The following is a 13,674-nucleotide window of genomic DNA, read 5'->3' as shown; positions in this document are numbered from 1 at the left end:
CGTTGTACTCCATGGGTCTTTTATCTAAAAGAGGCCGGGAAGATTGGGTCGTCTTTTTTTTTTTGCTGCATTGCTTGCTAATGCAATAAGTCTATACAAAGCTATATAAATTGTCGAAGTACATGTATTTATTTTTGTTAAGTTGTATGTGTGAAACATTGTGGCGATTTCTACCAAATAAAGAAAAGTGTACACGACTATAATAGCAAGAACACCAAGATCAAGTATGCATTTCCCTCTTGTCTAATGATCAAATTCAAATTCTGAGCCATCAAACAGACGTGGGATCAGGTGCCATAGAGAAGTAAGTATCTGAGCATCCCCTTTCAACCGAACACACCCGACATGTGCCTTTTGTCATTATCGGGTAAATGTAGAAATCCGTAGTCAATTCAGTATAAAAATAATGACCTTACGGTTTATTTGAAAGACACAAGTCAATATTCGATTTAAAAACAGATTGCATTTGCAAGCAAGGTCACTGTATCGACCATAGGCTTTGCAAAATGTTGATTTAAAACCATATTGTAAATACGCTTTTCATAAATAAATATATTTCATCTATCTATCTATCTATCTATCTATCTATCTATCTATCTATCTATCTATCTATCTATCTATATATATATATATATATATATATATATATATATATATATATATATATATATATATATATATATATATATATATATATATATATATATAATCAGAAAAGTTCACTTGAGCCAAACACACAATGCAAAGCAGAACACTGACACTTAATCAACGTCTAGATAACTTTACTTGTATATAGACCAAAAGGTTTCTTTGGATTCAAAGAGTCAATTTGACCTTTAAACCAATATTTAAAAATGCTGCTTCCATAACGTGAGTAATCTATTCAGGGCATACTTGAAAGAATGCGTACCAAAAACGCTTGCAAGAAGTCCACGATGTAATGGTCATGTCAAAAATATTGCATTATCTTATTAGATTTAAATCTAGGCCTACTTGTCAGCACTTCATCCACTCATACAGGTTTGTTTTTTTTTAAATAATCCTTAAGCTATTTAATACGAAAACCGGATAGGCTCATTTTTGACAAGACAAAAAAAATATTTAACTCGTTATAACGAGATAATTATCTCGTAATAACGAGTTAGTATCTCGTTATAACGAGTAAGTATCTCGTTATAACAAGTTAATATCTTATAACGAGTTAGTTATCTCGTTATAACGAGATAATTATCTCGTTATAACGAGTTAGTTATCTCGTTATAACGAGATAATTATCTCGTTATAACGAGTTAGTTATCTCGTTATAACGAGTTAGTTATCTCGTTATAACGAGTTAGTTATCTCGTTATAACGAGTTAGTTATCTCGTTATAACGAGTTAGTTATCTCGTTATAACGAGATAATTATCTCGTTATAACGAGTTAGTTATCTCGTTATAACGAGTTAGTATCTCGTTATAACAAGTTAATATCTCGTTATAACGAGTTAGTTATCTCGTTATAACGAGATAATTATCTCGTTATAACGAGATAACTAACTCGTTATACGAGATAACTAACTCGTTATAACGAGATACTAACTCGTTATAACGAGATAACTATCTCGTTATAACGAGTTAATTATTTTTTTATCTTGTCAAAAATGAGCCTATCCGGCTTTCGTAATTTTATGAATCGTTACTACTGTCTAAAATTTGTTTGAAACTGCTTTCGAAAATCGAAAAAAAAAAACTTATGCGCGAGATTAGAACATCATTTAGGTTGCGGGGGAGTTCAATAATCAGGTTTCTTTGTAGAGTTGTGCAGATGACAGAAGTCACCTGGACACTGAAACTTTAAACAAAACCTCCCTAAAAATTCCTCTTTTTATTTCTGTTTTCAAAGCCGTATAACAAACTTCTACCTTTCACCTACACTGTGTCATGCATTTTTTTAGAAGAGATGCCAGCACCAAACTTGAGTGGAAACTGAGTCAAACTGCTTTCTGCAAACCTAGAAAATGAGAAACATTAATTTTATACGCGTTCCAAAATTTTTATTCCTTTGTAAGTATACAAAGTTAAATTTTGGGTTCCTCCATGATAGAAAAGGCAATAAGATTTTCAATCATTTTGAAGAAAGAACTGATAGGATTGACGCAAATTTAGACATGGCAAACATTTTTCTGTGAAGTTAGTATAAACATGACTACAGCGGTATTTCGTTTACCTGGATAATAATTTCATTCATATTCTACTTTCACGTCCATTTAAACAATATTTCAGAATGAACAGGGCAGTCCTTTGACGATAAAAGTCCATTAATTTGCCCACACTTCTCACTCGCCGAAAAAAATGGTGTCGTCAAGACCATCACTTGATAAAACGTCTCGTTTTATATATTTACCTGTTCTAGTTTACATTATCAGGTCGTGTTTTTTCTTAAACAAGGATTGAAATAATCTCCTGTACGGTGTGATAGGGGTAATCTATCATGCATCTTTGCAAATGATTCGAAGTTACACGGAATTATATCGTTTACGTTTCTATTCTGTCGATAATAAATAGACATTGCTGCCATGTCTAATCTTCAGACAGTTTTTGGATTATTTTTGACTGTAAGAAATATCATCATTGTCATCTTAACCCCTATAGTATTGCTGCCACTTATTCTACTAGTGGATGGAGATGTAAGTACTGATTTAAAACCTTACTTCTAAGCATATATTTTTAAGTAGATAGTTTAGTTTTAAGTAGATAGTCTCAGTGTTAGGTTTTGTTGAAAAAAATCTTTAAAACCCCCCAAAGATATCCAATTTTAAACTTCAAACTTCAAACTTTTTCAAAATAAATTATTAACATTTGCTATTCACTAACTTAGTTAGTACAGTATTTAGACTGAGATTTAGACTGAGATTTAGTAGAAAATATTAAAACAAAATCTGTTATGATAATGTACCGGGAAATGAACAGGCATATCTTTGTAAGAAAATATGTTCTAAATTGAAGCATAAAAGAAAACGAATCAAATGTTCAAATAGAAACTTGAGATAAGGGAATCGGGTTTCATAGAGATACAAACATTACTTTCACTGTTTTACATGCAAAGTACAGAGTGTTTCAACAAACATATTCCGAATTTGAATGTCTCTCTTATTCACAGTAAAAAATATTTACAAAACACAAAACAAAACTCTATTTCATGGAAAGTTTCACGGCAAAAATATATCATGATATGGAAACAATATTCTATAATGTCATATTTAAAAAAAAAGAATTAAAAAACTCAGATGGTCAGGTTTTCTTTCATATGGATGTTACGAGAGCTCTTTATGAATATTGGTAGACTAGACTATGCAAACAGAAAATAGCAAATACTAGTGAACAAATAATGGCAAATACTAGTGAACATGATTTTGAAAAAAGAAGAACCCAGATGAGAACAATCTTTCTAGGAAACAGATTTTTCGAATTAAATCCAAATTTGAACTGTATGGGACTTCAGAGACAAAATGAAGTTACTGATTGAGAAACATAACAACCATTCGGAATACATTATTAAGCGAGTAAATCGAGAATTGCCTCATGTCATTTTTTTTCCAAAAATGCCTGTCTTAAGAATAAATGATTCAGATTTACCATAATGATTGTAACTTTTGATCGATGAAATTAGAAAGATATGTTCTTTATATTTTTGCAAACCTTGCTTTCATAAATACTAACTAACTTTTGTATTGAAAAAAGTGGAACATGTTTGCTGAAACACCATGTTTGATATTCTTTGTAAAATGAAGTCGACTGTTTTCTGACATTGAAGTATATTGTACATGTATATTGACATTTACAAGCCTATGACTGAGCCATGCAGCTACCATCGAGTTTTTGTATTTGTTTTACATTTTGAATTTGTTTTCAAAAAAAAAGAAAATCGTATTTGCAAAGTATCACCTAAGCATTATAGATCTTTTTCTTTAAAATAACGGATATAAGAAATCTTATGCCATTGCCTTATCATGTATACGTACAATCGTTTGGAAAAGCATGCACTTTTATCAAAGATCACGGGATCTTGAGCACTTGAAGTCTTGATCATAGTATTTTTTTTCAACAAGGGGCAGCAATGCATTCTTGCCATCTTACTTTATCGTCGTCTGACCTTGGAAATGCACCTATAACCTAGCTGGCCTACTTTTTTCTTGTTGCATTCATTACTTTATTTTAATATTTTAATACCATATGTACATGTATTTGAACGTTTCAAATTAGTCTTGTTTGAAAATATGAACGGGACTTAACTAAACTCCCAAAAATCGAAATTACTTTTATAATTAGTAATACGAATTGGAATGAAACCTATTACTGTTAGTATTTTGCAGAATAGTGTTATTCTAGTATTGACATTGTTCAAAAATGACTTTCACGTACTTTTTCTAGAGTCACGCCTGGTTAAAAAAGTAAAAATTAATACAGGTAAAACTGTCAAATTAATACAGCTTTAGTATATCATATATTCACATTTTCCCTTCAATTTTATTAACCAAGCACAAAAGAAACGTCTCCAGAATTGCACTTTTTTGGGGAATTCTTACTCGATTAATAATTTGGAAGGACCACTTGTATGCTGTACGGCGCCCTTATGTATTTTTGAGAGAAATAAGTTCCTACAAGGGCTGTTCGGAAAGTTCACAGACCATGTCAATCTTTGTTATACTATTTTTAAAGAAATTTAAAATGGACGCATTATCATTTGTAAAAATATCTATTTTGTTGATGTGTGAAGTTTCATTCCAAGTGATTAGATAGAAATCATGTTACTTAATTTTTAAATCAAGAAGTTTTGTAACCACGGAGCACTCTTAACAATGTAAGGTCAAAAATATAGCGTCTCGAGTTTCTCAAAAATACTCTCCCTATACATTTCACACAGTATAGTCCAATACCCACTCATTAAAAACCTTTTTCTATCACTTGAAATTTATTTTTGTAACAATTGTTCCAGATGCATAATTTCGTTTGTCAATGTTTTATTTTCTTTTACCGTTTAACTGTGCTTTTACAAAATCAGCAACTGAGAAGCGCCTATGTCTTTCCTTGAGTTCAACTTTTTAAAGTTTTTGTTAAGATTTTTACAGTTAAGAGGGCTGGGTGGTCGTGACCATTTATAGACTATATTGATCTCCTTTAGAAGAAGAGCTCCATATAAAGATATACAAAAATGATCAAATTTTAAAACTAAAATGTATGAATTTTTTCTTTGCCAAATGATAGTTGACAGCTTAAGATATCATATCTAAAAAAAAAATAAGTTATATCTGATGGTTAATTTGTTGACCCCCAGCCTCCTTAACCGGCCGTTTCTTCACAGATCGTCCTCGTCCGATACAGAGTCTCTATCACTCAAATACCGCCTGTGTCCTTTACCCCAAATGCAAGACTCACTTTTGACATATATTTCTTGCTTCCTGCAGCATTTTCAGAGTTTATTCAGGAGTTTTCCCAAGTACAACATATAATTGTATCGTCAACTGCTGCTCCGTGACGTCATCTTATTTGTTGTTTTAAAAAAGGACTACTTATCTTTTGAAATTAATTACTTTTCAACGGAGCTAAGTATTAAGCCATAATTTGGGATATGAATCGATGTAACAGTTCTAAATTTAAACGTCTAAGATTTTTTTTTTTTTTGTTTTTTTTCCATTTTACAGAGAATATAACTGAAGACATTATTTAGTGTATTGTTTGTAAATTAATAAATTTTGACCTGCTCCACGATCCGATTTTTGCAGTTTATAATTCTGGATATGTTTGAAATAAATCACGATATTTAAAAAAAACCAAATACACGTCATTCAAATTTATTGTTAAAACATTTCTACCAAATTTGGATATAATATGACGTTAAGTAAAAAAGTTATGACAAAGGTCTCGTATATATAGAAAATATCATTAGAATTTAAAAAAAAGTCTTGAGATTGTCTTGTTTTGTTTTTATAGGAAGCAAAATGTGCCTATTCCATTATCATCATGGCTGTGTTTTGGATAACAGAAGCTCTTCCGATAGCTGTGACATCACTATTACCAATCATTCTCTTTCCTATGACTGGACTGTTGTATGCAAAAGATGTATCTAGTACATACCTTAATGTACGTATTAAATTTTACGTAGATGTATAATCTAGAAGTTACTAGAAACTAAGAAGTTATTTTGATACTTTTTATAACGAATGATCAATGAAACATTATTACATTTTAATCTCCAAATAGATATGTACCAATTCCTGATGCACTAATACATGCATGGCAAACAATTCTAAAAGTTGATTATTAAAAATAAATATACATGTAGTTACATGTATATACAAAAAAGTATTGGAGCTTCTTTAATTCGCTGCTCTATAGAATATTTACTAAGTTATTGCATGGATTTGTTTAATCAACTTGAAAACCCTACTTATATGCAAATACATTGACTGTCTTGCTTAATATTGCCTTGACAACTCTTTGGTGAACACATCACCCCTACCTCCCACCCCTTAACATTTTTAGAAATAAAGAAAAACTACATACTGGAAATCAATGAAGACAGATTTAATGATTGAACTACTCAGTATTATTTTTTTCATATACTGAATGCTCTTTATCCTAATTCAACCTAATCTTTTTTTTTTAAATTTAAAAGTTGTCCGAGAAAAAAAAATAAAATGCCGAAAAAATTTGGAAGGAATCCATGATCTCGATATTAATACTTTGGTAAAATGAAATTCATAGATTCAAAAAAAAAAAGTATATAAATCGTAATAAACATTTTTTTGAAAAAAGAATTCAAGTCTGTAAAACAGTCCAAAATCCTAATTTACATAGCAGAATGATCAACATAAACGACTTAAATATTTGTATTTATTTATCTATTAACTACCTCTCAGTATATTCAATACTAGTATTTTCCCACCTGCAACATATGCTTAAACACTATATGATTTCAAAAAAGTGAGAAGGTTGTTTTCTTTTTTCTTTTTTTTTAAATTTTGATTATTTCTCTACAGGATACAGCAGCTCTGTTTCTTGGAGGTCTTATTGTGGCAGCCGCCATTGAACATTGGAACATACACAAACGTCTTGCACTTAGAGTCCTTATGCTTGTTGGTTCAGAGCCAAGATGGTATGCGTTGTACATATACATGTATATAAACTTCCCTGGATATGGTAAACATTCCAAAAAAAAATGTAATTCAATGCATTACATTCAAAGTGATTGGCCCCAGGTCTGCTGTCGATCAAGCAAACTGACACGCAGTTATTGGAATGATAGTATGTGCAATGAACATGTATAATAAACGCGAGTAAAATAAATGAAATTATATTTTAACTTATGTTAATTATCAAGAACAATATTGATGACGAATTTCACTCTCAATTTAATTCAAACATCAAATCAACAATCATCTTTTACATATAGTATTCACTTTAAGTTAGCAGTTTTTTTCCATGCAACTGGAATCTAAAGTTTAATGTGGATAGCATAATTATCATAATACTACATGTATGCACGAAAAGTCCCTTCCAGGTTAATGTTTGGGATGATGTTACCCACGTGGTTCCTGTCGATGTGGATCAGTAATACAGCTACTACGGCCATGATGATTCCTATAGCTAACGCTGTCCTTGTTCAGATAAAAGAAACACGAGAGTCAGAAAACAAGGACGATATCAAAGGTTTTTACTTTTCACTGCTTCAATTATAAATTTTCTCCAGATCTAGCTCGTTAGGAATATGAAAAATGAAATGAGAGACAGAGAGAGCTTCTCGTGTAGTGTGTATTTCATTTACTTTTTGTTCGAATATATGCCTAATACAGTTCTGTTAAAAAAGTGCCAGACAAATATATTTGACAATGATTTAACAGTTAAATTTTGAAGGATATCAGTACTTAGACAGTCTGATATTTCACTTATTATCAGATTAGCAATAATATCGGACTGTTCCTAACCTATATCAGATTACCAAAGAAAAAAAAAAGATTATAAGAACAAGGAATGACGTTACTTAAATAATTTAAGAGTGGGATAGGAAATAATAAAGTGGTCAAAATTTTACAAAGACATAATTTTACTCAAAATATTTTGTTATATCTCCACAGAAACAGCAATGCAAATCTCTAAGTAAATATTCCTGACATATTCTCTAGATTCTGGTTTGTATAACCTAACCAGGACTGATGTATTAAGGATTTTTATCATTATTCATTGGCTGCAATAGAAGTTCATATTAGATTTGTACGAAATTATACAATGTATATGATTTTTTCCTCAAATCGTTGTCTTTATATAATTAGAAGGAGGAGATGCCAATGCAAATTGATATTCATATCGTTTAATGTAGATTCATTTAACCAAAAAAAAAAAGTCCAAAAATGGCATGAGGGAACTAAAATAGGCGATTTAAAAAGTCTTTTAGAAGAAAAACTATACGTGTGTATAGAATGATTTTTTAATCCATTCCTTCCTTTTACATATATTTGACTTTCAAACTGAATTGATTACATCGTAACAATCCTGCCTTCCTTTATACAAGGGGGACGGAACCCTTTTAAAGAGATATAATTCAGCCCTATCATTTTGTCTGTAAGAGAAATAAAGTTTACATTTACAGTTGTTGATCATGGTGATGTTGACATTGAACTGAAAGTTACCGTGAAGAATGGTACAAAAAATATGACCAACGGAAACCTCGACAAAGACAATGAAAAACATTTGTAAGTAGAATACTTTACTTAAACACAAAACATTTTATCACAGAATTGTTAGAGTAAGATTTCTTTTGTTTTCGTGTACCCATTTAAAAAAATTACTTGTTGAATTAATAATTCAAAAAAAAAAACAAAAACAAAACAAAACAAAACAAAACCCATAATTATATACCGATTGAGTTCCTGTTTAAAAATTAATAACCAAAATATGCTTAATACAAACAAGGGCGTCATTACAAGATAATTCGATTTTTTAGGGTGGACAACACTGAGGGACAACACAAGAAAAAGAAAACTGAAGACGCAGAGTACTCGCGCATGTGTAAAGCCCTGTCGTTAGGAATAGCTTATTCTGCTAACTGTGGGGGCGTTGCTAGCCTTACCGGAACTGGTCCTAACGTCATCATGAAAGGAGCCGCAGACACGTGAGCGTACTATTCAAAGAATACATAATTATTTTCATATTGTTCATTTGATTTTTTAAAAGTAAACTATTAAAACCTTATTGTAAAATGTTTTATCTGACACATATTAATAGCATTATTAATTTATATGTGTCTGGTTTTATGAAGCCTCAAATGAAAGCGTTTGTTTGAAAAGTGATATGGTACATAAACAAATAACATGACGGAATTTTGCACTCTTCAGTATCCTTATTTATAAATTCAAAAATTTTAGTTACTCTTAGATTAATCTGTGTTAGTGAATTTAGATTTATTTATTTGTTCTCTAGTGCTTTTCAAGAGAAAAACGCCACATCTCCTGTCACATTTACTACATGGATGCAATATTGTTTACCAATATCAGCCATCATTGTGATATTTGTATGGTTGTGGCTTCAGGTTTTATTTCTACGCTGCAAGTAAGTTTTTAAACTTCAACATTTACACAAGTTGAAAAATGCCAGAAGACTTGACAAGTAAAACAATATTTTGATACAAACATTTAAATGTATTTATTTCAGAACATATAATAAAAGTTCCCCTGAACAAGCAAAGAAGGTCAGAAATGTTATAAGACAACAGTATGAAGAACTTGGATCAATAACGTACGTTTTTACAATAATGGAATTCAATCAATAAGTTTATAAATTGAGTAAAGCTATTTGACTCAGTATGTCCTATAATTAATGTTTTGTAGTTTTGGACAGGGAGCAGTCATTATTCACTTTGTTCTGCTGGCACTGTTGTGGGTCACCAGAGATTTAGGGGGAGTTGGAGGATGGGGTGATATTTTTCCAGAAAAGTATTTATCATATCTCTTCACGGTTATTTTCTGTTATCAAATGCATGCCCATAGATTTAGTTCTAGAAAAGGCAGTTACACTTCTTTCATGCATTCCCCTTCATAACTACATCAATAAACTCACACACACAAAAAAAGAAAACTCACGAAAAGATAAAAATGTATGTTTAAATTTTTTTTCTCAATAATTATTCGATTAAATGAGACAAAAATATACCTACAAATATTTCTATCAATTTTAATAATGTTTCATGTGAAATGTTATGTGAAATAGATTGTACACGTACTGAATATTTTTTTATATATATTTTCAGAACCGTGACAGATTCCACTCCAGCCATTTTAATCGCTATCAGTCTCTTTCTATTTCCCTCTGTTCTGCCACACAAATTTCAAGGTGAATCATAACAATTGTAAATAATATATGTTTCATGTTTATTCCTACTTTCAATGTTTAAACGATATTTTATTTATTTAGTGAAAAGATCTTGTTAATGTATTTACAACACGCTGAAAATCTGATACTAGGGATAAACGTTTCTTTTTTTTCTTATCCAGATGCAAGATTCTATTAATTTTTTTTAGTTTTAGGTTTACACGACATTGGCAATAATTATAGATGTTTTCTTTACCTCAACAAAAAAGAATGACAAGATAAACTCATTCCTAAAGCTTAATTTTCAATTTTCAATTAACTCCTCTCCGTAACAGGAATGGATTTAGCGTAGATTCAGATATTTATACAATGTTATCGGAAATGGTAGGTTACATCTGTGACATTCGGTATTTTTTTGTTAGAAAAGGATTTGGCATATATAGATTCAGATATTTATACAATGTTATCGGAAATGATAGTGACTTTTGATATTTTTTTTGTTAGAAAAGGGTAAACCTTTACCGCCCCTTCTTCCATGGAAAGCCGCTGAAAAGATGGTACCATGGGGTGTGATTTTATTGCTTGGGGGAGGATTCGCTTTGGCAAAAGGAAGCAAGGTAAACCCGTAAAAAGCAAACAGTCTTGAATATTTTTACCGTATATAAAGGGGCTGATTCTACTGCCATCGTTAAGTTTGGCATTTTGTTGTTATAACTGTATTTCAAATATTGCATTTTATTTCTTTTTTTCATTGAATGAAAACTGATACTTCACAATCTTATACAACTGAAATCAAAGAGCTCAAGAATAGAAAAACGAAATGTTACCTGTTCTCATTGAAATTGACTTAATATGTGACCTGGATTATATTTACTAATTATTCCTTTTATTTTATTAATTTCAGGATTCTGGGTTATCGAAATTGATAGGAGAACAATTGACAGTGTTTAAGGACTTTGAACCCTGGGTGATGAATCTTGTACTATGCTTTATAGTAGCAGGTGCCACGGAAGTTACAAGTAACACAGCCATATGTACACTGATGATGCCAATTATGAAAGAATTGGTAAACCTTACTTATACATGTATTTTACCAGCTATAGTTTCTACATTTTTGCATGTACATATTGGCAGTTTATTTAATCTAATACATATACGAGGGGTGATCAAAAAGTTCGCGAACTATCTCCATATTTACAAAACCACAAATCAGATCAGAAATTTGGCACACATATAGTCATATACATGTTCTATAATTTTTTGTCCCGTGTTTGTGACGTCACAAAATGAAAATGACGTCAATATGCAGGTGACTTGTGACAAAAAAAATGGTTGGCTCAGTCGTACTCGAGAAACGAAGGGCTGTAAAGTTTAACGTATATCTTGGAAATTCCTTTGCAGTAGAATATGATAATTTGTACAAGGTTTATGAAAACAAAAGACTTACCAGAAGTTTAATCATTAATTGGATTGATTGTTTTAGTGAAGGCAGGGAGAAGGTTAAAAATAATGTTTGTTCTATTGCCCAGCGAAAGCAAGCCGGGGAAAAGATGTGTCCTTAGTTGAACAATTTGTTATGAAACCTCGCCAAGTTACAATTAGAAAAATAGATGAATATTTTGACAATAATATAATTATTAAATCCCTAAAATATCGTTTATTTTAGACTTTAAACATATGAGATATGATAAAAAGAAGGCGCCCATACTTTATCCACAATGGATAAACGACGCTCCCGAGACAGAGGACTCGGATTGTGATGGTCACCATGCTAATTCTGGGAAGGGATATCCTTACCCAACTATCCTTTGCCGAGATTTGGCCATTTCTGACAGATGGGTTGTTCTTGTTATAAAAAATAATTTGCATGATAAGAAATATAAGACTCGGAAAAATCTTTTAGCTTCTGTGAACAGACCGCTATGGAGCATGTCAAGTGACCGCCTTGATCACGTGATTCGTGCATGGGCAAAACAATGGCAGATGTGCATAAAACTCGGAGATGACCACTTTAAAAAATAAAAAAAAACAAACACTGAAACCTCATTTTATTTCTTTTAAGGAAGTAATTCAATTAGTTCGAAAACTTTTTGATCACCCCTCGTACCTACAGTCGTGGTTTGACAAACATTGAAGAAAAGTAATGTTGGTCATGTGTTCTGTCTTTCACTTTGTCTCATAGGATAAATATTAAATAAACATCAATATCCAGCACGTGCATTCTTGAAGAAATAAATAATTTATTTCAACCAGGCTACTACGCTTGAGGTCAACCCGCTATACTTCATGTTTCCGACGGCCATCGCTACATCCTTTGCCTTTATGCTTCCTGTCGCTACTCCACCTAATGCAGTTGTGTTTTCTTATGGTTTTGTCAGAGTATTAGACATGGTAAGACTGCATGATACATTTAATTCTTTATTATGCATTCATAATAAATTAAAAAGATTATTCTTTGAAATTATTAATTAAACGAAAGACACTACTTTTTGTATAACTCTAAAATATATATATATCTTACATTTCAATTTAAATGATTTGGTACATGTATTTGCATTTCAATATATAATATATTTTGTGTCAATAATCATTAACGTTGGATACTTCTAGGTGATAGCCGGATTTCCATTAAATATCATAGCTGTTTTGGTATTGGTCATTGGAACGGAAGTATGGGGAGAAGCAATATTTGGTTTTCATACACTTCCAGCTGCGTTTCAAGTATCAAACGAAACGTCAACCTTGTTCAACAATTTGTCAATATCAACTATTAATCCGTTTAATGCAACTACCTGATTGGGATTTTAATTATGGCTAATTGCTTCTGAAATTTGTATGATTATTTAATTTTATCAATAATTATGATAAGAATATAATTTAAACAATAATAAAATATTTCTGTGTTGCAATTTACAAATGCAACCTTTAATATTACTTGTAAGGTTCTGCCTGTTTATAATTATTATTTTCAAGGAAGGCAGCAAATTATTCTTTCTAAAACTTTATAATAATTTATTGTTTATCGAAGTATAAAATATCAAACAGCTTGAACATTAAGTATACAAAATGCATGTTGTAGGTGCTATCCGACATTATTTTAGTTTTATTTGCAAGATCAACATCATGATTAAATGACATAGAGTCATTTTAATATTAAAAATATATAAACATGGATTATCAATCTAAATACCATTCGACTCTAGCCTTTTATGTGATAACGAATTAGAATGACACCATTTTCTGAGAGCAAATGTACGGCTTACTTTTGAAAATTAAAATCTTTTAGATATTATAATAAAGACTTTTTACTCGTTTACTTTCCTTACCCT

At 31.0% G+C, this 13,674-nt stretch overlaps 1 protein-coding gene across 1 annotated transcript; it reads left to right on the top strand.

Moving 5' to 3' along the window:
- Nucleotides 1-5,971: 5,971 nt before the first annotated feature.
- LOC133175322 (solute carrier family 13 member 2-like) lies at nucleotides 5,972-13,141 on the top strand. The gene is made up of 13 exons (XM_061310417.1): nucleotides 5,972-6,121; nucleotides 7,021-7,136; nucleotides 7,542-7,690; nucleotides 8,628-8,730; nucleotides 8,982-9,149; nucleotides 9,458-9,586; nucleotides 9,689-9,772; nucleotides 9,865-9,969; nucleotides 10,284-10,366; nucleotides 10,850-10,962; nucleotides 11,250-11,411; nucleotides 12,599-12,736; nucleotides 12,956-13,141. The coding sequence occupies exons 1-13, from the start codon at nucleotides 6,002-6,004 to the stop codon at nucleotides 13,139-13,141; spliced, it is 1,656 nt and encodes a 551-aa protein (XP_061166401.1). The 5' UTR covers nucleotides 5,972-6,001.
- The last annotated feature ends 533 nt before the right edge of the window (nucleotides 13,142-13,674 follow it).

This window comes from Saccostrea echinata, unplaced genomic scaffold (assembly GCF_033153115.1).
Source record: "Saccostrea echinata isolate AGI-Se365-2 ecotype Australia unplaced genomic scaffold, CSIRO_AGI_Sech_v1 ptg000062l, whole genome shotgun sequence".
NCBI lineage: Eukaryota > Metazoa > Mollusca > Bivalvia > Ostreida > Ostreidae > Saccostrea > Saccostrea echinata.
This window is presented reverse-complemented; position numbering and strand designations above follow the sequence as displayed.